Source organism: Talpa europaea (genome assembly GCF_964194135.1).
Source record: "Talpa europaea genome assembly, chromosome: 14".
Classification (NCBI taxonomy): domain Eukaryota; kingdom Metazoa; phylum Chordata; class Mammalia; order Eulipotyphla; family Talpidae; genus Talpa; species Talpa europaea.
In genome coordinates, this window is record NC_140082.1 from 91,796,559 (window position 1) to 91,821,947 (window position 25,389).

A 25,389-nucleotide genomic window follows, 5' to 3' on the forward strand; every position below is an offset into this window, starting at 1 on the left:
ATGTCGGCCGCGCCCGCCTACGGCGAGGACAAGGGCGGCTCCGCCGGCCCCGGGGAGCCCGAGTACGGCCACGACCCGGCGAGCGGCGGCATCTTCTCCTCCGACTACAAGCGGTGAGCGCGGCCGGCGGCACCACGGACAGCGCCCGGCCCGGGCGGGGGCGGGGGCGGGGGGTGCCGGGGGCCGCGTCTCCGCCGTCTCGCGCCGGGCGTGGACCCCGAGCAGCGCGCGGGGTCCGGGTCAGCGGGGGGGGGGCGCAGGCCTCCAGGCCCGCCTGGCCCCCGCCGCGTCCCCGCCCCGCGGCGACCCCCGCCTGAGCCCCACCCTGAGCCCCCCCCGCCTGAGCCCCCCCCCACCGTCCCTCACGCGTGTCTCCTCGATGCTGACCCAGCAGGCGTCAGGGGCTCCCGGGCGGTGGGCAGGGGCCGGTCTGTGCCCGGGTTGCGCTGGAGGGAGCGCCCAGGGCTGGGCCGCGCTTCAGGGGCGGGGGGGGGGGCCCCAGAGGGGCAGAGGAGGCGCCCGCCCGGGCAGCGGGGAAGAGGGCGGGAAGGGCCCGCAGGGGGCGGGCGTGCTGTGCTCTGTCTCCACGCAGGCCCAGGACCCCGGCGGTGAGATTGGGGTGCCATGGGGGAGGGGCCGCTGGGGTGCTCAGAGGGGAGGGTGGGGCGCCTGGGGGGTACGGCTCTCCGAGCTGCATGTTAGAAGCATCCGGGCAGATTGCGAGCAGGGGCTGCAGCGGGCTGGCTGGGCCAGAGCCAAGTGAGGTCACTCAAGCTGGGGCGCTCGCTGGCGGCCTAGATGCGGGAGGGATTGGGGGCTGTTGGGGCAGAAGCTGCAGCCCCATGATTAACTGGGGGTCAGGGTGAGAAGAAGCGGCAGGAAGGGGACCAGGGTGGCCTCAGGTGGTTGGTTATTGAAACCAGGTGGAGGGGTAGGGCCGCCATCTCATGCTCTGGAAACAGATGTTGCAAATGCGTGGGAAATAAAGTTGAGCCCATGGTCGGGCCTGGAGGCTGTAGGCCCCTGGGGCATTCAGGCCTCGCTGGTCGCTGGTCGTGCCTGGGCTTGGGCTGCAGGGAGCCCGCGCCCCCGGCAGAGCCACAGAGGCAGCGAGCTGGGGGGAGCCTGCGAGGTCACGAGGGCCCCGCAGAGAGCCCTGAGCACTCGCACCTCCGGGGTGGCCAGAGCCAGGGAGGAGGGGTCCCGTACTGGGAAAGAGTAAACCAAGAGGCAGAAGGAAAATAAAACTGGGTCCGGGAAGGAGGAGGCAGTCGGTGGTGTCCACGCCAAGCCCGGTGAGGCCAACCAGGAAAGAACCGCGGGAGGCCCGTCCCGCAGAGCCTGGAGAAGGGGGGCAGGGCCCCTCGATGTTCTACTGTGAATATCTCAAAGCACACAGAAAAGCTGGCTGGGCGACCCGCGGGGAGCTCGGGTGTGGCCGCCGTGAGGCCTCCCCCCGCCCCCCCGCCCGGCGTTGAGATGCTCCACGTTCATCTGCCTGTCTAGGCGGCGTCCGCGCTGAGCCTCTGCTGCCCGACGCCTTGACCCTCCTCCTCACCCCCAGATTCTGGGGGCCCACAGCAAGCAAAGAGAAGAGAGCAGCAAAAAAGGAGGCGAAACACAGGGAATAATAATAAATGTCAAATAATAATAGTAGGGACACGCGGGGAGTGGGGATTTGCTTCCAGGAAGTTTGCCTGGAACAGGGAGGGAACGAGCCGCCCCAGAGAACGTGGGTGCAGGGCCGCGGCGGCGGGCTCCTGTGTGTTGCAGGGTGGGGGCTCAGCGGGCAAGTGTAACTCAGAGGGCAGGAGGGGAGACTGAGAGGGGCTGAGGCCGAGCAGAGCGGGGTGGCACGGAGCCCCAGGGCTGGGAGGGCGGAGCGCGGAGCTTGGGAGGCGCAGCCCTGCCCCGGGCAGGGGAGGCAGGAGGGTGGGCGGAGCTGAGGCGCAGGGATCTTGTCTCAGCCTTTTATTGCCTGTGAGAAGCTGGTAGTGAAGCTGCAGGGGGTGCTGTGGGTGGCGCTACTCCCGCTGCCTGCCTGGGGGCAGAGGGCCGCGGGAGGGGAGAGCTGGGGGGGCAGAGAAGACTGCCCGGAGAGAGCCGAGGGACTGGCTCTGGAAGACACAGGCTCTAGAGGCCCCTCAGGCTGAGGAGGCGCCCGTCCCAGGCAGCCCTCGCCTCCTCTGGGTCGGCTCCTGCGCCCCCTGCCCTGCCTGGAGGAGGGGTTGGCGGGTTCCCCAGTGCCCGCCCTCCTCCCCTCCAGCCCCGCAGCAGCAGCAGCAGCGGAGGAAACCAGAGCTCCCCTCCCTGCCAGTGTCCGGTTTCCAGACGGGCGGCCCTGGTGATAGCGCAGGTATCCAGGCCCTGGTCGGCTCCGGCCCATCTGGAGCAGGACCTGGTGGCCCATGCAGCGATTCCTGCAGCTCCCGGGGGCCGTGGTGAGGCCAGGGGCCCGAGGGGCCTGCAGAGCTGACGAGGAGGCGGCCAGCCCTGTGCTGACCCCCGAAGGCGGGCCCCCACCCTGGTACCAGGCCCTGCAGCCCGAGGAACTCCGGTGGCTGCAGGCCCCAGAGGAAGACACAGCCCCCGAAGGACCCCTAGAAGGCCCCTGCCCAGAGCCCGGCCAGGGCCAGAGCCAGCCTCTGCGGTACGCAGGGCCCACCTCCCAGGCCCCCGACGTGGGCAGCTGCTGCCCTGGCAGAGGACGGGCGGGCGGGCAGGCGGGCGTTCGGGTCCAGGCCGGAGGGGGTGGCGGGGACTGAGTGTGAGTGGGGGAGTTGAGGTTTTGGGGTGGAGGGAGCTAGTAAAGTACTGATTTGAGGGTTGAGGCCCCTTGGCCTCTTTCTGCCCCAGGCCTGGCAGGGCGGTGAGGTTTGGGGGCCGGATAAAGCCCTCTGGCTGGGCCCTCCCAGCTCGCAGACGGGAACTTGGGTGAGGCGTGGGAGCAAGATGGGTCTGGGGGGCGGTGGGCATGACCGACCCCCAGAGGCCTATTCACCTGCTCATTCACCGCCCCCATCCCGTCCCCCCTCCCCCCAGCCGAGTCTCAGGGCAGAGGGTGTAAGGGGATCTGGCCAGAGACAAGGATCTGTGGCCGCCTCTCCTCCCCGCTCCCTCTCAGGATGAGAGCTGGTGGGTGAGGACGAGGGAGCAGGGTGGTCCCCAGGAACTGCTGCCCATGCCTCCGACACCCCTGCTGGCGCTGCCTGCTGTGCGCCCTGCCCTGCCTGCCCGTCCCCATGGGCTTGGGGCGGGGGTGGGTGTGCATCTGACACGGGGCTGTGGCAGCTGTGGGTGTGGTGAGGACACCCAGGTGTGAAGGCGAAGCCGGCCTCCCAGTGCAGCCCTCACCCGCCCTGGGGGATCAGGGCTGGGGCTGAGGGATCTGATGGGGAAGCCCAAGGCTCCCCAGGAATCTCAGATCGGCTGTGGAGGTGGCTCTTCGTGAGTGAAGCTGGAGTGACCAAGTTTTATTCCACAATGTTGGGGGGATCTGAGGGTGTGCATGGGGCGTGTGTGTGGCGTGTGGGGGGACAGGTGTGTCCCGTGTGTTGCCAGTGTTGGGCAGTTGGGGGCGTGTGCAGATGAGAGTGTGGGTGCACAGGGCCAGTGGTGAGGACGTGTCTGGGGTGTGTATGTGTTTGTGGGTGTCTGCAGGGATGTGTGTGAGGTGCATTTGTATCGTAGATATATGTGGGCTTGTGTGGAGCGTGGGTTTGTGGGATGTGTCTATGACTGTGGGGGCCGCGGTGATGTGTCTGCAGGAGTTTTTGTGGGTTTGTGTGGATTGTGTGTGTCTGTGGGAGGTGTCAGTGTGGTTTTGGGGGTGTAGGTGTGTCTGAGGGTGTGATGTGTCTGGGGGTGCAATGTTTCTGGGGTATAACATGTCTGGGGTGTACTCTCTGGGTTTGCGATGTGTCTGTCCGGGGTGCACTGTCCGAGGTGCACATTCTGGGAAGCAAGCGAATGTGCGTTGCGGCCGGGTCTGGTGGGAGGGTCCGTGGCCCATCTCAGTGGTGCTAGTGTTTGGCGGGGGTGGCGGGGTGCTGGTCTGGAGATGTGAGCTCCACGATGGGTGTATGTCAGAGGACCCCGGGGTGCGGGAAGGCGTGTGTGTCGAGGAAGGCGGTGCCCGTGCCTCCCGCCGCCCAGACCCAGCTGCACGCGCCACCCGTGTCTGTCCCAGCACGGCCGCGGGTCTGTCTGGAGTGTCGAGGTGCGTCTGCGCCCAGCTCGGCCTGGGAGAGGAGTGGGTGCCCCTGGTTCAGGGAATTTCAGGTCCGTGTGCAGCTGGACAGCTCGTCCTGTCCCTGACAGCCAGCCCCTTTGTCCCAGAGGCGCCCGCGCTACTCAAGTGTGCAGGGAGGACGCCTCCAAGGTAGCGGGGCCTCCTCTGCGCCCACCCGGCGTCTGTGCCCGCCCGCCGCCGTGCGCGCTGTCTCGTCTTGTTCGTTTTTACAGGCGAAGGTGAGAAGTCAGACGTAGCCGTCGGAACTTACGGTTGAATGACCTTGGGGATCAATGTTTCTCCTTCCTTCTTGATATTTAAAAATGTTTTTTTAATTGTCCGAAAAAAAAAAATGTGACCACTGAACGCACGTGGTGTGTCATCTGCGTGAGCCGGTGTGCGGGGCGAGCAGGTGTGCGGGGCGGGCCGTCCAGCCTGGACCCACTCAGGCGCTGGTGCTTTGCCCCCAGGGCCTCTGGTGCCCTGTTTTCCCCTGGGGCCGTGGGGTGTTTCTCATCAGTGGTCTTTGGAGTCTGGGTTTGGCCCAGGGGCCGTCAGTGCTTGGCCAAGTGCAAGGGGCCACTTACTCAAGAGCTTGTCTCTCCCGATAGGGTCCCGGGCGTCCTGAGTGACGGTGGAGCGTGGGCGGCAGGTCTGGCCTTTGTGGCGAGGCCACTGTGATGTAGGTGGGACTGTCCAGCCCGGCTGACTCAGTGGGCTGACACCTGGGAACACACTCAGGCTGGCCCCGGATCCAGGCTCCTCTGCTCTGTCCACGCCTTGCCCACCCACCGGCTCCGCGTCCCTGGTGTCCCCGGCAGCCTGCGGGCTCCAGCCCTGCCCCTTCCTGGCGGCATTCCTGGCACGTGGATCGCCTGTCCACCTGCACCTGCGCAGGGGGGGTGTCCCGTGGCTCCCCGTGGCTCCTGTCCTCACGCCCCACCTCAGAGCACCACGGGTGATGAGGCCAGTGCACCACGGGTGATGAGGCCACCCGTCCAGTGTCGCCTCATCTGGACAGTCACAACTGTGGTATCGCTGGCCGCCGTCTTGGGCACTAGGGGCTGGGGCATCGGCACATCCCCTTTGAGGGGGACGCAGCCCGCCCCTCACGCTGGCTGCCCAGGCGCTCTCCTGACCCGGTGCTGTAGCCTCTCCCCTCCCAGCAGCCCTGCCTGAGCCTCCCTGCCCCCCCACTTCCCTCTAGACCCCTCCTCCCCCCCATTCAGCTGACCCCTCCCCCCTTCAGGCACGATGACCTCAAGGAGATGCTGGACACCAACAAGGACTCCCTCAAGCTGGAGGCCATGAAGAGGATTGTGGCGGTGAGGAGGGCAGGGGGCTGCCTTGGGGAGGGGCCAGGTGTCAGGGCAGTGTTCTTGGATCCTGTGGACCTTCCCCTAATAAACGCTGCCCCCCACGCCCCGCTGCTCCCCAGATGATCGCCCGCGGCAAGAATGCCTCGGACCTGTTCCCCGCCGTGGTAAAGAACGTGGCCTGCAAGAACATAGAGGTGAGGGGTTCCTCGTCCCCACGGGGACGGCGCTAGGCAGGGGCACAGCGTGGGGACCCCAGCTGGTCTGGGGGAAGACCTGTCTCCACGCCCCTAAACTCAAGGGGGTCAGTGCAAAGGACTGGGTGCCCTTGGGGTGCTGTCCCCAGGGAGGAATGTGGCCCCGGGAACCCAGCCGGCAGGGGACACCTTGTGGGGAGGGGCAGCGCCCCTGAGGCACCTGCACCCCCAGGTGAAGAAGCTTGTGTACGTGTACTTGGTGCGCTACGCCGAGGAGCAGCAAGACCTGGCCCTGCTGTCCATCTCCACCTTCCAGCGCGGCCTCAAGGTCAGCGGTGCCCGTCTGCCTCGCTGGGCTGGCGCTGTTCCGGGTGGGCAAGAGAGGGCTAGAGCATGGGGTGGGGGGCAGGTTCTGGAGCCCCCTCCCACCTGCCTAACATTGGGTGGGGGACGGGCCCAGCCAGGCCCCCAGAGTGGGGAGGCCAGCTCGGAAGGGGCAGGAGAGATGCGGTGAGTGTCTGCTCAGTGAGGGGCCCCGCGCCCACGCCCCTGCTGGGGCGAAGGACTGTGGCCGGCAGCTGGACAGGAGCCCGCTCCCTAGGACAGGGTAGCGTGAGGGGAGCTGCTGCCTGACACCTGCCCCGGGTCTGGAGGGGATGGGGACCTTGCTGCCCCTCCCCTGGAACGGGGAGGAGGACAAGGGGCTTGTTGAAAGCCAGTAAGCTCCACCAGGACAAAACCCATAAGGCTGACCCCAGCCAGGAAGGGCGCGGCCATGTGTCCCGTGAGCCCATGCCCGGGGCAGCAGAGCAGACGCTGAGGAGGGAGGGCTGGGCAGGCTCACGTCCGTGGCAGAGGGGCTGCCCGCCCTGTGCTGACCTCTGCTTTTGCACATCGGGGCTTGCTGGTGGCCTCCACCGGGAGAGGTTCCGGCCAGGCTAGGAGGCTCGTCCTGCCCTCCACCTCTCACCTTGTGCCTCTGTCCCCAGCAAAACCACGAACTCACTGCTCTTCCCACACGTTTACTTCGGACCGCAAGAGCAGGCTCCCCAGCGCTGCCCGCCCCTCACGTCCAGCAGACGGTGCAGGCTGCTGCCCACATCGGGCTCAGCCTGGTCCATCTGGCCCCTGTGCCGGGCCCCACCTTCATTCCGTGGCCAGCAGGGAGGCCTCCTTTTTAAAAAAAAAGTTGAAGCCTAAGGGTCTGTCTGGGCCCGGCCTCTGGGTTGAGTCAGGTTAGCGCATTCCTGAAAACTGGCCTACGCCTCGAGCTCCCTGCAGTCTATGCCGTCCGCTGTGGTCCCACCCTGCATGAAAGGGCTGCAAACAGCGGCCTCCAGCCAGTAACAATCAGGCAGGAAAGCATTTTCGAGAAAGGGGCCCACGATTGGGGGCCACGTCAAAGCGACAGAGCCGAGGGTGTAGGGGCGTAGGGGCATTACAGGGTCAGCAGGAAGCGGTCTGAGCTGGGGTCACCCACAGCCTTGGGGACTGGGCCGCAGGGTCTGTCAGGCGGTCAGCAGGCGCCTCCTGTTGCTGGCTCATGGCCAGCGGCTGTGTGGGTCACCCAGAAGCCCCCGGTGGTAGCTGGAGATGAGAAGGGCCCCCAGAAGTCAGCAACCTGTCCATTAAGTAGGCGCCAGGCGGTGGGGTCCGCTTTCAGAGCGCTGAGACCGGCGCCCTGGCCCTCGAGGCAGCCGTCGGAGGGCAGGCGGGGCGCACCCACGCATGTTTTATTTCTGCAAAGGCCCAACAAGCGCCAGGCGGGACAGAGACCTCGCTGCTGGGCCAGGCGCTCGCTCCATCTCAGAACAGCTGTTTTGTGTCATTGTGTGGCAACCCCCATGGCTGTCATTTTTAAGGATCTGCTTCAGGCCACAGAAGGCAGGAAGGATAAGGAGCACCTGTGCTCCCAGCCGGAGGCGGGACGCGTCCCCCAGCCCAGGCCCTCACAGTGGCTCCTTCCCCCTGCGCATGCGCGCGCCTGTTCCCTGACTGCTGGTTTCCGCAGTCCAGGCAGCGCGGGATGGTTTCGTGTGTGCGTGTGATAACTCTACCTACCTATCTATCTATCTATCTATCTATCTATCTATCTATCTATCTATCTATCTATCTGTCTATCTATCTATCTATCTGTCTGTCTATACATATATATATATATCTGAATTCATGTTCTTCTTGGTTGGGGGGCTCTCCTGTCCACGGGAACCACTCATTTCCATCCAGGGTTCTCCCTGCCCTTCATCGGCCTCTGCTGTGTCCTTGCTCAGCAGCAGATCAGACAGACCTCCAGGGGGTAAGGGGATAATCGAGGCCTCCGGTCACCCTGTCCTTGTGCGTGAGGCCCCTTGAGTCCCCAGGAAGCCCTCTTAGGTTTCATCTTACTGGTTTAGCATAGGCTCCAAGGCTAGAGGATTCCAAATCTTAATTTTGTCCCTTCTGATTTTCCATCTTCCATCAAGACACCCAGAAGCTGTCCCCACTGGGGCAAAGACTGCGGGGCCACGGCACACCCTGTTTCCCATTTGGCCCCACCTGCTAATAAACCTTCCCAAGGACAACGTTTTACCACCTTTTGGATCCACCTATCTAGACAGTCAGCAGACAGGGATGTTACTCAAAAGTAAAGCAGTTTTGGTTTTTTTTTTTTACAAACTTCGAGTGCAAAGGACTGTAGGGATGTAGAGATAAAAGATAAAATAGAAATGAGTTCGGCCCTTAAAATGCTTACATCAGAAAGGCAGGGCCTGGTGAAATGCAAATAACGCGGGGCATGAGACTCCCGCTGCTGCGATCCAGACACACAGTATTAGCAGCTACCAGCTCAGCTGCCCCATCAGAAAGGAAAATAGGATTTGGGGGGTAACTTCTATGAGTCCAGTTATTTCCAAATAAAATGGATTTTTTCTTTTTACAGAGGAAAATAGGTTTTAGCAGCTGATGTGGCACATTTTCAGTCTAAGAAAATACAGGCTCCTGCTGATTAAATAAGACCATTTAAATCGTCCATTTAAAAGTCAGTTCCAGAGTGTGGCCGGGGTCACCATCGTTTTCACCTGCAATGTGGGGCTTCCCTTTCTCCGGGTGGAGGACCTGGGTGGCGTCCCTGCTTCTCCAGAGTCCTCCACTGTCCACCCCGCTCAAGGACTGGCAGTGATTTAGGGCTGCTCTTGTCGCTGCCGCTGCTGGTGACAGGGAGATGCCCCCAGGGCCACGGGTCACCAGGGCTGTGCGCGCCTCAGGCGTGTGCAGAGCCCAGGGCCTCCACGCCTGTTCTTCCTTAAACACAGTGGACGTGGAGGAAGTAGAGGGGGCTTGGAGGCCGTGGGAGAGAGAAGTGTGATGACGGTGATGATGGTGATGGAGGGAGACCAGTGGCAGCCACCTTGGGCGTAAACACACAGGCCCTGGCTCCTAAGGAAGAGCAGGTGTCCAGGAGCTCTAGGGGTTCTGAACGCTTTGGCTCCCCTGAAGCTGCCCTTTGCCACACCCATTCAGGTGTTAGGTCCTGCAGGGTCCAGAGGCTGTGCTATGAGGCGGCCCACACAGCGCAGGAGGTGGGAAGTGAGAGGTGGTACTTGCAGGGACAGTGAATTCCCCAGGTGTGGCCTCTCCGGTGGTCACCTGGTGCCTGCGTGGCTCTGCCTCCGCCTCTGCCTTAGGACCCCAACCAGCTGATTCGTGCCAGTGCCCTCCGCGTCCTCTCCAGCATCCGTGTGCCCATCATTGTGCCCATCATGATGCTGGCCATCAAGGAGGCTGCCTCGGACATGTCACCCTATGTGCGGAAAACAGCTGCCCATGCCATCCCCAAGCTCTACAGGTAGCCGGCCCTGCCCCCGCCCACCACCTCCCAATGCCTGGGAGGGTCCCTCAGCCAGGCCTGCTTCTCCCACGCCTGCAGGCTGCCTCTGCCCCACTCTCCAGATGGTTTAATACAGCTTGAGGGATCTGCAGAGATGGATGACAGCAGAGGAGGGGGAGCCCACCTTTGTATAAATAAGGTGGGGTGCAAGAGGTGACACAGCTCTGGCAGATTTGGGGGGAAGGGCACACCCCTCTCAATCATCTCTCCCCCAGTCTGGACTCGGACCAGAAGGATCAGCTGATAGAGGTTATCGAGAAGCTCCTGGCGGACAAGACCACGGTGCGCAGGGACACCCGGGGTGGGTGGGGGAGAGGTGCCCAGCAGAGCCCCTGCTGCCCTGCGGCTCATCGCGGGTCCTCTCGGCCCCAGCTGGTGGCGGGCAGCGTGGTGATGGCCTTCGAGGAGGTCTGCCCGGAGCGCATCGACCTGATCCACAAGAACTACCGCAAGCTCTGCAACCTGCTCATCGACGTGGAGGAGTGGGGGCAGGTGGTCATCATCAGCATGCTCACGCGCTACGCCCGCACGCAGTTCCTCAGCCCCACCCAGAACGTGAGTGGGCGCAGAGGGCCCACCGCGGGCGGGGTGGGGCGGGCGGGCTGCCGGGAGGAGGCACCCACGCTGTGCCTCCCCTCCAGGAGTCCCTGCTGGAGGAGAACCCCGAGAAGGCCTTTTACGGCTCGGAGGAGGACGAGGCCAAGGGCCCCGGGTCGGAGGCGGCGGCCACCCCGGCGCTGCCCACACGGAAGCCTTACATCATGGACCCGGACCACCGGCTGCTGCTGCGCAACACCAAGCCCCTGCTGCAGAGCCGCAGCGCGGCCGTGGTCATGGCGGTGGCGCAGCTCTACTTCCACCTGGCGCCCAAGGCCGAGGTGGGCGTCATCGCCAAGGCGCTCGTGCGCTTGCTGCGCAGCCACAGGTGCGCGCCTGCCCGGCCCGGCCCAGAGGGCCTGCCTGGACCCCACCCCCGTCGCGCATATCCGGGGCCCTGCGACCCACGAGACCATCTGACTCCCCAGGCTGGCCTGCCCCTGTGGGCGCCCTCCCCCCATGGTCCCCTCCTCCTCCCTATGCGGCCCACCTCCCTCCCCACCGCCCCTGCCCCAGCCGGCGGGTCCAGGAACCTGTGCGCCCTCCCCACAGCGAGGTGCAGTATGTGGTGCTCCAGAACGTGGCCACCATGTCCATCAAGCGCCGGGTGAGCTGACACGGCTGCTGGCTGGCTGCGGGGCGCTGGGAGGGCAGCTTGGGGGCCACCTTGGCTGCTGGGGCTGGCGAATGGGAGACCCCAAGGGCAGCCGACTGAGGGGGGGAAACCCGTGAAGAAAGCCTGGGCGGAAAGGCTTGAGGACCCAGGACTGGGAGGGGCACGGCAGCGGCCGGGCGGGGTGCAGCGGGGCTGTCTCTGCGCAGGGCATGTTCGAGCCTTACTTGAAGAGCTTCTACATCAGGTCCACCGACCCCACCCAGATCAAGATCCTCAAGGTGAGTCAGGAAGGAGCCGCAGTGGCTCTGCCCCTCCCCACCCCTACTCAGATTCCCCCCTGAGCACCCCTGCCTGCCCACCTCAGGGGCCCGGGCCCGGGCAGGAAGTGTCTGCCCAGCAGCCAGGCGAGTGCAGGGAGGGGGCACGCAGGGAGCTGCCCCGCCCCGGCCTGCTGTATACACCTGCCTCGGCCACCCTGGAGACAGGCTCCTGGGAACCACCCAGAAGGGCCCATCACCGCAGTTGATACCAGCGTGGACTCAGGAAGGCCAGGCGCTACCCCGAGCTCAAAATCCACGCCGTCCCCACTGCGGGCTCTGTCTCCCCCGCCACCCCACCCCCTGCCCCTCCCTCCCACACTCAGCTGGGGCCTGTGTCAGCCACACAGCTGGATCTCAGGGACAAGAGACCCTGCCCTGGCAGAGCTCGCTGCCCACTGAGGGGAGGAAAACACGCAGAAATGCACCTGTGCAGTAGCCAGCCCCGCGCCTGAGCGTCTGTGCTCCGGTCCCGCCAACCACAGTTGGGAGCGTGTTAGGCCTGGGGCTGCTGCCAAACTACTTTGGGGGCCCTTCCCTACACCCCTGCTGGCTTCGGGCCGGGAAGCAGCTGGGAGGGGTGAGTGTCTCTTCAAAGACGCAGCGTGACCCTTTACAGGGCTCCTGCGTTGCCCAGTCCGTGTTGTATTTAAATCTAGAAGTTAAGCATCTGCAGAACGCCTACTACGTTGCCGGCAGATGCCGCATGGTTTCCGTAAGGCATTTGCGCACAGGGACCCTGGACCCAGCCCCCTGCTGGACGAGAGGCCTGCGTGTGTGACGAGCTTGGCCCTGGTCTGGTCACGCAGGGGGGCTGTGCTGAGGCTGACAGGGGCGCGGGGTCTCTAGGCACGTGCAGGCACAGGAGCATGCGGAGTCCTGAGCGGGAGGGTGTGATAGGCAGTCCGCGTGGCTGGGGCGTGGAGGGCGAGCCGTGGGAGGTCAGGGGCAGACAGCGGTCAGAGGTCAGAGATCCTCTGTTCTGAAATCAGCAGGAGCTGCAAGGACCCCAGGGTGTCTGTCGGGGGTCTGCTCGGCTGGTAAACCTCCAGCATGAACCGGTTTCCAGAGCTCGCCAGTCAGGGAGTGGCAGGCGGCCGGAGGCTTCCTGCTGGGCGGTGGCGTGGGTTTGGGATGAAGGGCAGTGAGAGCACAGAACCCACCGCCCTTCTGCCCCCGCAGCTGGAAGTGCTGACCAACCTGGCCAACGAAACCAACATCCCCACTGTCCTGCGGGAGTTCCAGGTAAGGCTGGCGGCTTCCACCAGGGTCCGGGGGCCCAGGGCGTCCTGAGCATCGCCCTGGTGGGTCAGGCCTGCTCTGTACACCCAAAGCTGCAGAAGCTTCCTTGGGGGCCCCTCCCGACGCCCCTGCTGGCTTTGGGCCTGGAAGAAGCTGGGAGGGGTGAGTGTCACCCCTGCATGATGAGTCATAGAGTGAGGGGGTGGCCTCCTGGCAGGTCACCCCCAACCTGCGGCCTCACCGAGGGCTCACTGCCTGCGGGCGCTGTCTGGTGTCCACAGACCTACATCCGCAGTGTGGACAAGGACTTCGTGGCGGCCACGATCCAGGCCATTGGCCGCTGCGCGACTAACATCGGCCGGGTCCGTGACACCTGCCTCAACGGCCTGGTGCAGCTGCTGTCCAACCGTGATGGTCAGTGGGTGTCGGGGTCCCATGGGGGGGACCCGTGTGTGTCCACCTGTGCACGCGGCTCTGGCCGGCAGGCCCCATGTGGCCGGGCAACTCGTGCGCCTCCGTCTGCCTGCCTCGATCGGGGTCCAGCATCCCCCCATTCTGAGGGCCCTGGGGGGAGGAGAGCTGAGTCTGGGGGCTCCACGGGGTGCCCCGCCACCTGCCGACCCGGGTCCATGCCCCTCTAGAGCTCGTGGTGGCTGAGTCCGTGGTGGTCATTAAGAAGCTGCTGCAGATGCAGCCGGCCCAGCATGGCGAGATCATTAAGCACCTGGCCAAGCTCACGGACAGCATCCAGGTACAGACCCGGTCGTTGAAGACCCCCCCGGCCCTCACAAAACACACTCACACCTTCCAGACCTGCTCTGGAAGCCCTTCAGAGGGGAGGGGCAGATGCCGCCCTGTGCCACGGCTGGCCACCCTCCCTGCCTCCCTGTGGGGCCCTGTCCCGTGGCCTGTCCCTTCACTCGTGTTTGGCCCAAAGTTCCTGCCAGGAGCGGCCGCCTGGCGAGGCCTGGTTTTGTCCTTGCACTGCAAGTTGACACCGTCAAGCTGGGCACTTAGAGGGCCCAGGAAGGGAGCGTGGCCTCCATCTGTGTCCAGCTCTGAGGGTGCCAAGGGTGCTGACGTCAGGCTGCAGACCCCGCCCGTGCTCATGAGCCCCAAGGAAGTGGGGCCGCTGCCCAGTGGGTGGCCCCCTCGGCTCTCCCTCCGCTGGCCTCCACCCCCATTTCCAGAGGTCCTCAGTGTGGGGGGAGGTAGCACCCCGTCCTGCCCCCTCACCTGCAGGTGCCCATGGCCCGCGCCAGCATCCTCTGGCTAATCGGGGAGTACTGCGAGCACGTGCCCAAGATGGCGCCCGACGTCCTGCGAAAGATGGCCAAGTCCTTCACGGCGGAGGAGGACATCGTCAAGCTGCAGGTCATCAACCTGGCGGCCAAGCTCTACCTGACCAACTCTAAGCAGGTGAGATCAGCAGTTCCATCTGAGACCGGCCCCCAGGACCGCCGGGCGGCCTCCTGCGGGTGACTCCCAGCCCCGGCAGCCTGCCCCCCGGTCAGCTGCTACCCTGGTGTCTGTGGCTGCTTGGGGCCCGGGGCCCGGGAGGGATGGTGGCTCTGGGGGAGAGCCCCTCCCGCGGACACTGCATCGTTGGGACACTGTGGGGCCGGACCGAGGGGATGTCCGGCAGGTGTGGCCTGTGCTCCCGAGCTTGGAGGTTGGCTCAGGGACAGGAGGGCCCGTCTGCTCAGGCTGGGCGGTGCTGGTGCCACTGAGGTTCCTGCGGTGAGAGGTGGAGAGGGATCCCCCGCCGCCAAGTGTGCGGCTCTCCTGGAGGGCCGGCAGGCTGTCGGAAGCTGAGTGTCCAGCAGCCAAAGATGGTTCCAGGAAGCCCCCTCAGCATGACATGGAACGCACGGAGCTCTTCCCTGTGCGGGGCCACAGCGCCCGGCCCACCTCCAGCCCCCCGGGTTAAGCCGGCCAGGGCATGGCGAGAGGCCGCTGGAGTCCCCGCGGTTTCGTCGGACTCGGCCCCCTTCGCGCAGGCTGACCCTCCCTGACCGCAGCGCTGCGGCTGTGCCAGGGTCCTCCGAGGCGGGTGTTCTCCGGCCCTTCACAGAAGTCGGCCAGCGCCTGGGGCAACACATCCACATAGGCGGCTGCACGGAGCCTGCCCTGGGCACTGACGCCCCCACCAGCCAGGTGGCCGCTTGGCCGCCCAGCGGGAGCGTGGATAGGAGGCTTGTGCTTGTTCCACCCCGGCGGGCCCTGTGGGCTCCGGGACCGACCGGGGAGGCAGGGCCGTCGTGGGCTGGACTCGGTCAGGCGTGCCCAGCCGGGGCAGGCCGCCCGGAAGCAGGGAGGGCCTTGCCCTGTGGCCTCAGTGTCCTGGCGGGGGCTTTCTGGGCTGGAGGGCACAGGGTCGCTCAGAGGCCGCCAGGCTCTGCCCGCAGGGCGATGAGCCACCGGGAAGGCGCCTGCCTGGGGGAGCTGTGATAGCTGGGGGGCTCGCCCCTCCACCCGCCCCTGCTTTTATTTGTATGTTCATTTGTTTGTTTGCTTATTCAAGTATTTATTTCAGTGTTTACTGAATGATTCTGGTTTACCACGCAGCATGATTTAGGGGGTAGGTTCTCACCGCTTCACCAGTGCAGCGCCCTAATCCCCTGCAGTCTGGGCACCCTCTCCCCTCCTCCCTCCCCTCCGCCGCCACCCCGCTCTGGTCAGCCTCAATTCTGCAGCACATTTCTGGGGGTGCTGGGCTTAGTGCTGTCCGTGCCTTTGTTTCGTGTCTTTATCCTGCACGTGAGGGACGCCCGCTGGCTCCCGTGTTTCTCCTGACTTATTTCACCGAGCACAATGCCCTGAGCTCCCCCCAGATGGCAAGAGTTCTTTCCTCATAGCTGCGTCGTATTCCACTCCGGAGAGCCCACGCCTTCCTTATCCCCTCCCTGCCGCTGGACACCCAGGCCGTTTCCACGGCTACTGTGCAGTGAGACCAGTGGCTTCTCCTGGTGCTCATTGACATGCATCCAGGCCAGGGGGCAGGTGGAGCCAAGCCCTGAATGCTGCTTTCCAGGAAAGGGCAAGGCCCCGGGGGAGGGAGAGGGTGATCGGCCAGCCAGGGCGGGGCCGTGTGTGCTGCAGGCTCTGTGGAGGGCTCGGCAGCCCCTGGTAGTGGACGTGGTCAGGATACCCTGGTAGTGACTGGCCAAGGGAGGGGCAGGTCTGGGATGCAGTCCACTGCGCTGGCATCCCCGGGGCGTCAGGGCCAGGCGTGCTCACCTGTGAGGTGGGCAGTGGGGCAGTGATGCTGTGCTAGAAGGGCCCTTGGGGGCTCTGACCTGAGGAGGAAAGCAGCGCCGGGCCAGAGGGTGTTGGTGAGAGGGCGCCCTCCCGGCCCAAGGCCGTTGCCAGTGCTGGGGTCTGGGAGGGGCGAGGAGGCGAGTCTGGGAAGGTTGGGTGGGGCAGCCAGTCCTAATGGGGGGCCTTGGGTTGTCAGCTCAAAAAATCTGGTTCCTGGGTCCCCACCCTTTCTGCCACTGCCCACCTGCTGTTGTCTCCCAGACCAAGCTGCTGACCCAGTACGTGCTGAGTCTGGCCAAGTACGACCAGAACTACGACATCCGCGACCGAGCTCGCTTCACCCGCCAGCTGATCGTGCCCTCGGAGCAGGGGGGCACCCTCAGCCGCCACGCCAAGAAGCTCTTCCTGGCTCCCAAACCAGCCCCCGTCCTGGAGTCCTCCTTCAAAGGTGGGGGCCTTCCGTGGGGTTGGGGAGGGACAGGCCAGGACACCCCTCTGGACCCTGTACCCCCAGATCCCAGGCTTAGCTGGGCTCTGGGCTGCCCCTGCACCCCCTCACCCCTCTCCTGTACAGCTACCCCAGCATGCCAGCCTGGTGTCTGCCTTCCCCGCTCGGACTGCTCCTGGCCCCTCCAGCCACCTCCCCGATCAAGGTTTTTAAGCCAAGGACCCCAGCTTGGGGTGCCTGTGATCCCGGAAGACAAGCCCATCTCACATCCTGGCCAGCGGCCCCCCCACAGTGTCCGCTGGCTGACCTCCACCCTACCCCCTCTCAGCCGCTTGCCCTCTGCAGTTCCTCCTCCTTGCACCCCCTATAGTTCACCCCTGCTCCCATCCCCCACCCCCCATGTCTGTCCCCTGCCCACCACTGTGGCGCCCGCCCCACCCCTCAGCCTGCTCTGTTCAGCTGGAGGACCTTCTTCCAGCATGTGGGCCCAAGCGGGAGCTGGGCAGGAAGCCAGCAGAGAAATCTACCCCTGGGGATTCTTGCCCGGAGTTGCCATCTGCCGTTCCAGGAAGTGGCACCCACAGGTTCCCACCTTCCTTACCCCCAACCCTGCCTCCAGATCGGGACCACTTCCAGCTGGGTTCACTGTCCCACCTGCTCAACGCCAAGGCCACGGGCTACCAGGAGCTCCCGGACTGGCCAGAGGAGGCCCCAGACCCATCTGTGCGCAACGTGGAGGTCAGCGGGGGCCGCATTATGGGGGGCAGGACAGCAGGGAGCCCCCTGACACCTCCCCACATGCAGGAAGAAGATCTCTCCCTTATTGAGACCCACGTGGGCCTGTTGGGCGAATATACTGAGGTCCCTGTGTGCTGTGTGCCGTGCCCCCAACCCTGCACTGCACCCCCTGTGTGCACCCCATGCCTGATTTGACAGGGCCCCTCCCCCATGATTGTGCTCTTCCCCCCCCCCCCCCGCTGTTTGCTCTAGGGGACAAGACCAGCTAGGGCTGGAGGTGGGGGGTGGGAAGGAGAAGGCCCAGCCATGATTTGGTGACACCCCCGAACCCCGATCTCCAGGTGCCCGAATGGACCAAGTGCTCCAGTCGGGAGAAGAGGAAGGAGAAGGAGAAACCCTTCTACTCAGACTCTGAGGGCGAGTCGGGCCCCACCGAGTCTGCAGACAGCGGTGAGGGGGTGGCAGGGCTGGGCTGTGCGCCTGCCCTGTGCTGCCCTATGGCAGCGCATGTGGGTGTGTGTGCGTGTGCGCCTGGGTGTGGGGTGTGTGTGTATGGATGTACACCTGCTGCGTGCACCTGTGTGTGTGTCTAGGGGTGCACGCCTGCTGTGTGCAGCTCAGGGCCCGGTCAGGCTCTGGCCACACAGGCGCATGGATGTCTCGGTTGGTCCAGTTGGCACCTGGGGCGGGGACCAGAGCTGGGGGCTCAGTGCTGAGTCTGAAGCTGGTTGTCCAGTGTACCTGCTCTGACCCGGGGCTGCACCGAGGAGGAGGCCTGAGCCCATCCCTCCACAGACCCCGAGTCTGAGAGCGAGTCGGACAGTAAGAGTAGCAGTGACAGCGGCTCTGGGGAGGCCAGCAGCGAGTCAGATAATGAAGACCAGGATGAGGACGAGGAGAAAGGGAGGAGCAGTGAGAGGTAAGGGGTCTCAGGGGTCCCCCTGAGAAGATGGGCTAACACTCAGATTTAGGCAGCCTTCTGAGAGCCCCCGAACCTCCCGGGAGCTGGGTGTGAGGGGCCATAATCCCCTGGCCAACCCAGCAATGGGAGATTTAGGGGGCTGCAGGAGGTCATGAGGCCAGGCCTGCTGCTTCCTGGGACAGCATCCGGGGGTCTGGAGTTTGAGCAGAGACGCTTAACACTCTCCCTGGACCCAAGCACAGGCGCCCAGACTCCCTGCCCTCTCCCACTTTTCAGGGCTTCTCCTGCTCTTCTGTGAGGCAAGAGGGGTGTCCAGGCTAGACCTGACCCCAGCTTGCCCCTCTTTCTAGTGAGCAGAGCGACGAGGAAGGTGAGAAGAAGAAGGCGAAGAAGAGGAAGAAGGTGCCAGAGGGGCGGGGCGGCGGCTCGTCCTCGGACGAGGGCAGTGACTCCAGCAGCAGCTCCTCAGAGTCTGAGACGACCTCGCAGTCCGAGGAGGAGCGGGCGGAACCTGCCTCCTGGAGGAAGAAAACGGTGAGGGCCTTGGGGAGACCTCTGGGCCGGGCCTGGGTGGCAGAGCGGACCCCACCCCACCCCGAGCGGGAGGTCTCTTCCCACACCCACACCCACACCCCACCCCTCTCTTCCAGCCGCCCAGTAGCAAAGGCGCCCCCGCTGCCAAGGAGGTCTCCTTGCTGGACCTGGAGGACTGTGAGTGCGACCCGGCGTCATGGGGCAGGGCCTGGGGCACGGGACCCGGGAGGCTCACGAGCGCCCTGCACTGGGGTCCTCAGGGACTGGGATGGGGAGGCAGGCAGGACACATCTTCAGGCCTGCGAGCACCTCCAGGCGTGCGGGCTTGGGGGCAAGAGCGGGTGTCCACCTGGACGCCCGGCGCCCGCTCGCTGTCCGTGGTGCTGAACCGCCGGTTCCCTGAGCGGCAGGCCCCTGCTCCGCGCCAGCCAGCGCCACTTCCTCTCTCACCCCAGTCCTCCTCGTCCACCCCACAGTCACCCCGCCCAGCATCCAGCCTGTGTCGCCCCCTGCAGTTGTGTCCACCAGTCTGGCTGCCGATCTGGAGGGCCTGACGCTCACAGACTCCCCCTTGGTGCCCTCGGTGAGTGGCTGGGGAGGGGCGGGGCTGGGCTGGGGCAAGAACGCATGTCTGCGGCCTCCCGTGGTGTGGATTTGCGGGGTGGGGTGTGGAGGAGACAGCTTTGAGTCCCCCTTGCTGGGTGCCCCAGCGGCTGAGTCAGGCTCTCCCCTTGTCTACACCCACACTTCCTCCCGCCTCCTGTCTAGCCGCTGAGTCCAGCCTCGGGAGTTGGGAGGCAGGAGCTGCTGCACCGCGTGGCTGGCGAGGGGCTGGCCGTGGACTACACCTTCAGCCGCCAGCCGTTCCCTGGGGACCCGCACATGGTGTCTGTGCTCCTCCACTTCTCCAACAGCTCGGATAACCCCATCAAGGGCCTGCACTTGGGCACCCCCAAGCTGCCTGCTGGCATCAGCATCCAGGAATTTCCTGAAATCGGTGCGGAAGAGCCTTGGAAGGGTGGGGAGGGAGGACCCTGGGCAAAGGGTTGCGGATGCCTTCGTGGCCTCAGGCCGGGGACTGGACGGGGGGCCCAGAGATGGCATCCCGTGTGACCCAGGCCCCGGCAGACAAGGTAGACTGGCACATGAGTGAGTCCCCGTCAGGGCAGGAGGTGCCGAGGCGGAAGGTACAGGCCTTGGTTGTTTCAGAACCGACTTCAACAGTGGGAGGGGAAGGGAGTTTAGATTTGGGGGGAAACCAGGAGTGGGCCTCAGGGCCCGCAGCGCACAGCTGGCAGTGGGTTGGAGAATGGGCCTGGGTTCCAGACCTGCCCGGTGATGGTACCTCTCCCCCGTCCCCCACCTCACACCTTGCAGAGTCCCTGGCACCTGGAGAATCTGCCACTGCTGTGATGGGCATTAATTTCTGTGACTCCACCCAGGCGGCCAACTTCCAGCTGTGGTATGCAGCTACGGGGTGGGGTGGGAGGGGGCTCGGGCAAGGCAGGGCCAAGGCGATTCCCGGAGCTGGAGGTGGTGGGCGAGGGGAATGCCATTCCAGCCCTCTGGTCTTTGAGCCCCATCTCCAGACAAAGTTGGGGAGAGACTCTGGCCTCACTTCCTGCCCCTCTGCCTCCCGACCCTTCCCAGCACCCAGACCCGACAGTTCTACGTCTCCATTCAGCCGCCCGTTGGGGAGCTCATGGCCCCCGTGTTCCTGAGTGAGAACGAGTTCAAGAAGGAGCAGGGTGAGTGCTGGCGGCGGGGGCGGTGGGCAGAAGGGGCTCAGCGCCTGCCCTGGGCTCCGGTGATGCCGGAGGAGCCTCAGCAACTTCAGGCAGGGAGACTTCACGGTTTCTCAGAAGCTGACACTTCAGGGAAGCTTTGGCGAGAGCTGACACTCAGCCAGGCAGAGGTACAGGCCGTCGCAGCTCGGGGGACTGTCACAGTCGGTGTCGGTGGGAGTTTACAGGGACGGGAGGAGCGCTTTGGTTCTGCGCTTGGAAATCTAGTTAGCTCAAGGGGGCGATGAGAACGAAGCTGAAAATAAGGTTTCTGGAAGCCTTGAATGCCATGCTAAGGAGTCCAGTCCCAAGGGGCCGCAGAGGTGACGGGTATCACTGAGAGGGGACGGTGACTTCATTTTCCTAGCAGCGCAGGCGACCCTGCGGCTTTGAGGGGGCAGGGGCCAGGTTCAGACCTCTGCTTCAGGGAGAGGAAAGCAGCACCCCCAGCTAGGGTTGGCACTGGGGTACTTGCTGCCGGGACAGGGGCAGCCGAGTGGAGAAGAGAGGGCTCCGGGAGTCCTGGCCTTGCGTCCCGGCCCTGCTGCTCACTGGGTGTTGACCTCGGCCTGATTTCTGCGGCCGAGTCCCAGCGGGGAGACCAGGATGAGCGCTGCGGCGCCGGGAAGGAGAGGCTGGGGTGGGGCTCTAGGAAGAGGGTCGCCTGGCAGCTGCCCTGAGGAGGCGGCGGGGAAGGGCGGAACTGGCGCTGGGGTTCCAGCGGGCAGGTCGCTATGAGCGGCCGTGCCCTCCGCCGGGGCCAGGCCACGGCCCTCTCCTGGAATGGGCCTTGAGCCCATGTTTAAGGCTTGGGCCACGAAGTATCTGTTGCGATGGCTCAACCCCGCTGTTGTATAAAAACAGCCACGGGTGCTGCTGAGGGAGGTTCGTGGCAAATGCAAGGCGATGCTCAGGAGGAACGGGTGTGGCCGGGTTCCACTATGATTTTATTCTCGGACACTTGAGGTTGAAGTTCATGTAATTTTCACCTCATGCAATGCTGATCATCTTCTGTTGTTTTCCCCCAACACTTAAAAGTAGAGAAACGTGGAGGGCCGGGCAGGTGGTGGGCTGGGCTCGGCCCTTGGTCTGGGGCAGAGAAGGAGGGTTGGGCGGGAGCAGAGCGGCCCAGGCTGGCTTGGGAGAAGCAGGCGTTGCGGCGCGTCTGGGAAAGTCAGGGGTGCCCCGCGTGCAGCAGACAATGTAGGTCTGTGCCCAGGAGACGCTTGCAGGCTGGAGTCACGAGCCTCGAGGTGGCGATTGCGGGCGCATGCGAGTGAGGCCACCCTGGAGAGCGGGCAGGGACGAGAGATGCAGGGGCCTTCCTGGAGGAAAACCTGGTGTCCCGAGGGGGGAGAGGAGGGAGGACAAGAGAAGGCACAAAAACGGGCAAAGCCCAGAGACGGAGGAGGGCGGATGAGCCGTCCGCGGGCCAGGAAGAGCGTCAGGTTTGGCGGGAAGGGGCTGCCGCTGGCATCAGACTTGGTGAAGGGGGCGCTGAGGCCACCTACTGTGGGTTGAAGGAGACCAGGGCTCGAGGGAGCAGAGTCCTCCAGGGAGGACTGGCTGTGAATGGGGAGAAGGGGCGCAGGCCCGAGGCGGCTCTCGCTTCCAGTGAGGACTGGCGTGGGGAGAGACTCCGGCGCTGGCAGAAATGCCCTGGCTGGGAATGGAGGGTGGTGGCAACAGAGGAGGGTCGGCAGTGCCCAGGGGGATGGGGCGAGGGGCGGGGGGGGCTGTGAGGGGCTCACATGCTGGCCCAGAGCAAGTGAGCAGGTGGAGGGGTCCGTGCTGCAGGGCTAGGGGTTCTGGGGGGCTGTGGGCGCCAGGGGCCTCAGGAGCCCTGCCACTTGCGGGCGGATTAGGCGTCAAGGCTGAGGGCCGAGTGTGGTCTCTGGCCTGGCTGGGGAGGACCTGCACTTTGGCCAGAAGTGGCCCCGCCATCAGTGATCTCCGCGAGGACTCCGCTCCAGGAGCTTCGAGGGAGGTGGTGGGAAGACCGCCCAGGCCAGACCAAAGGCCGCTTGGGCCCCCAGGCGGTGCTGGTGCAGCTGGTTGACAAATCAGTCTTAGGTCAACCAATGACCAGCGGGGGAAGACGGAGGCTGGCAGAGGCCTCCTGAGGGCGGGCTGGGTCCGAGAGCCACGGAGCCCTCCCCAGGACACTGCGGGGATTCCAAGCTGCCCAGCTGGGGCCTTGGGGCGGGGGCTCGTGGCCCCTACGCCACCTCTGCCCTCACTGTGACCTCTGCCCTAGGCAAGCTGACCGGCATGAACGAGATCACGGAGAAGCTCACGCTGCCGGACGCCTGCCGGGGCGACCACACCGTGGTGCTGAAAGTGACCGCCACCGCCAACCTGGGCCGTGTCCCCAGCGGGGCGGCCGATGAGTACAGGTGCGAGGCCCTGCGGGACTTGGCTGGGAGGGGCTCTCGGGGGCCCGGACCCAGGCCCGAGCCCTTCCTCTCCCCTCTCAGGTTTGCAGGGAGGACACTGACCAGTGGCAGCCTGGTGCTGCTGACCCTCGATGCACGGCCCGCCGGTGCGGCCCAGCTGACTGTCAACAGCGAGAAGATGGTGATCGGCACCATGTTGGTGAAGGACGTGGTACAGGCGCTGACCCAGTGAGGCCCAGCACGCGCCCTGTGTGCCCCGGCCCTCCCCAGGACATCGGGCTGTTAGCCTGAGTCCCTCCCTGTCATCAGACTCCTCTGCACATGGCATCCCTCATCCCCGCCCCCCGCCCCCTCATTTCCTAGAGAGGGAGGCGACCACTGCTCCCTCCCACCCCGATGGCTCCGTGTAGCTGGTGATGGAGCAAAACCTCAATAAAAGGCCGTCTCCCCGATTCTGGCGCACCTGTCCTCCCTCCGGTTCTGTCGGGGGTGGGCTGGGGGAGGGCTACTCAAAGTGACCACTGACCTCGTGAATGATCACCACCGACTTTCTGGGGGAGCTGGGACGGACTCCAGCGGTCCCCAAGAGTGGGGATGGGGTGTCCAGCCGGAAGAGCCCCCCAGTCCTGTTCACGAGCCTGGTGGAGGCAGGGCCTCTCCCGGGCTGGTGGCCCGTGGCTTCTCCTAAGCGGTCTGGATGCAGGGCCCAGAGCCCCGCCCGGCTGTAGAGGTGCGGTGACCAGCCTCGGAGCTGAGGAGCAGGAGGGAAGAGCAGAGCTTCTCCGACTGTGGGGAGCCCCCGATGCCCTGGGGACAATCCTGACACACAGATCCCATCAGTTAGGCCTGTGCCTGGGACTCTGCATTTCTAGCCAGGCCCAGTGGCCCATGCTGTTGCACCCTTCCCCTTCCCTCTTAACATGGAGGGGCCTCCTTGGTGGCAGCAAGGCTCTCGGGTTCACCCAGCGGGGACGAGGCTGAGCATGTCTAAGGCGCCGCGTTGGCACAAGCTCCTCCGCAGCAGCAGGTGAGTCAGGGCGCGGGCGCGGGCGTCTGCGCAGCAGTTTATCCCGCCTGCCTCCTCAGTCTTGCTGGGCCCACAGGCGCCAGGACCCCTCGCGGGGGCCGCAGCTCACAGTGTCCCCCAGTCTTGGTTTTGTCCAGGCTACTCCCTGGGCTTGCCTGGGTGACAACGCGCTGGGGGCCGTCTGTTCTGTTCCGGTGCCTCCGACGACCCTCTGGGGCCAGGACAGGGTTCTGTCCCTCCCAGCCCAGCGGGGTGTGCTCAGGGCACCAGGTGGGGGTGGGGGGCGGGGAGAACAAAGGCAGACCAAGGGCCACCCTGTGCCCGCCCGGGGCCCTGCTCAGTGGCCCGGGGCAGCTGCTGTCGGGAGCCGGCCCCAAGGCCTCACTGAGTTCTGTGCGTCGCTGCAGGTCCCGATCTGCGCCGGAGGGGTGGGCTCTTGCTCTGCCTGCCTGGCGCTGCCCACGGCCTGGGAGACGGGGTTGTTGAGCACCGAGAATCTCCGACCCGCCTGTGCTCGGCAGCCAGGCCAGGGCAGCGCACAGGCGGGCTTGCTCCCGGCGCCTTTCGGAGGGACACAGAGCTCGAACCCCTGAGAGCTGTCACCTCTGCACGGCCCTGCACTGGGGTCTGGACGTGGCCCGGGGTGGGGTGCGGCTGCCCAGAACACGGCCAAGCGGGCTGGCGGGGGCGAGGCGGGAGGAGGAGCGCGTGAGGTCAGGGAGCAGGAGCGCGTGAGGTCAGGGAGCACAAGCCTGAAGCTCAGGAGTTGCTGGAGGAGCGGCTGGATGGCTCCGCCCTGGAGGGAAGAAAGGTGGTCAAGGGGAGTGGGCCTGGGGGGGTAGGGGTGGGGGGACAGGCAGCCAGGCCCAGCCCTCAGCCAGACTCTTCCAGGGCTCCAGGTCTGTGGCTCAGCATTGACTGAGGCCCTGGCAGACGAAGCTGTTGGCCCACCAGGACCAGCGAGTCACTGGCAGGCCCCTCACCCCTCACCCCACCAGCCTGGGCACTGCAGGCCCGGGGGCTGGGCCCAGCATCAGCAGCCGGGTCCTCAGGAGGAGGGGCTTCCTTTCCTGGCTGGCTGCCCGGGCCGGTCTCCCAGGCAGCGTCCTGAGAGGTGAGCCTCAGACAGGCACAGAAGTGGGGGTCAAATGGCCCGGGGGGGGGGAAGCAGGGACCCCAAGGGCCTGCTCCTGGGTGGTGCTGCTCTCGCCCCTTGTCTCCCTGTCGCTGTCCCACTGACCTGTCCCCTGAGAGGAAGCTGCTGGTCAGGGGACCCCCCATCCTTCCCGCCTTTCTGCAGAGGGTGCTGGGGAGACCCTGAGCCCTGCTGCTGGCCCCAGGGGGTGCTGAGGGCGGGGGCACCCGGGGCCCCCATCTCGCTGGTCACTTCTCCTGGGGTCAGATCTGCCCCTGGGGGCCACTGAATGGAGATGCCCGCGGTGTCTGTGGCACGGGGCCCAGAGGCTGGCAACGCTCCGAAAGGGCAGTTTCTCTGTCCAGGAGCCTCCCAGGCCGTGGGCGCGGGCCTGGGGACGATTGCCACCACTTCCAGTCTGCTCACTGGGAACGCGCAGGAATCCCCACGCGCCCTGCTGGGCTGTCCGCGCTTGAACAACCCAGGCTGGCAGCATCCAGGTGAAGAACGGCCGCATCTCCCCGCCTTGGGCCTCCTTCCAGTTGGGGGCGGTGTTTTTCCCCGCTCAGAGAGCCCCCCCTGCCCCCCCCGCGCTGACCGCACCCCCGGACTCCAGTGTGGTGGGGCCTGAGCGGCCAGCGGGGGCTGAGCCCGGCGAGCCGAGCGGTCGCTGCACAGTACGTGGGGGCAGCTGCGGGCAAGCAATGAGCAGGGGCGCTCCGGGGACCCGGGAGTCCAGGGCGCTGTAGGGCGGCCCTGACCC

General features: G+C 65.4%; 1 protein-coding gene across 4 annotated transcripts; it reads left to right on the forward strand.

Annotated features, from left to right (window-relative positions):
* On the forward strand, positions 1-22,891 carry AP3B2 (adaptor related protein complex 3 subunit beta 2; the record flags this gene model as incomplete). 4 transcript variants are annotated; one of them, XM_084253517.1, is made up of 26 exons in its annotated part: positions 1-113; positions 5,481-5,556; positions 5,670-5,744; positions 5,977-6,072; positions 9,407-9,567; positions 9,825-9,891; positions 9,982-10,164; positions 10,251-10,534; positions 10,759-10,813; positions 11,029-11,100; positions 12,322-12,384; positions 12,663-12,795; positions 13,023-13,132; positions 13,624-13,800; positions 15,904-16,090; positions 16,710-16,828; positions 17,170-17,278; positions 17,624-17,747; positions 18,101-18,284; positions 18,401-18,461; positions 18,761-18,867; positions 19,053-19,281; positions 19,662-19,746; positions 19,935-20,032; positions 22,326-22,464; positions 22,546-22,891. In XM_084253517.1, 26 exons carry the CDS (start codon positions 1-3, stop codon positions 22,694-22,696), a joined length of 3,258 nt encoding a protein of 1,085 aa, XP_084109643.1. In that variant the 3' UTR covers positions 22,697-22,891. The 4 variants fall into 4 exon arrangements, with proteins under 4 accessions (XP_084109643.1, XP_084109644.1, XP_084109641.1 ...); XM_084253515.1 differs by lacking the exon at positions 1-113 and adding an exon at positions 2,409-2,650 and having other exon boundaries at positions 10,972-11,100; XM_084253516.1 differs by lacking the exon at positions 1-113 and adding an exon at positions 2,409-2,650.
* Between the last annotated feature and the right edge of the window lie 2,498 nt (positions 22,892-25,389).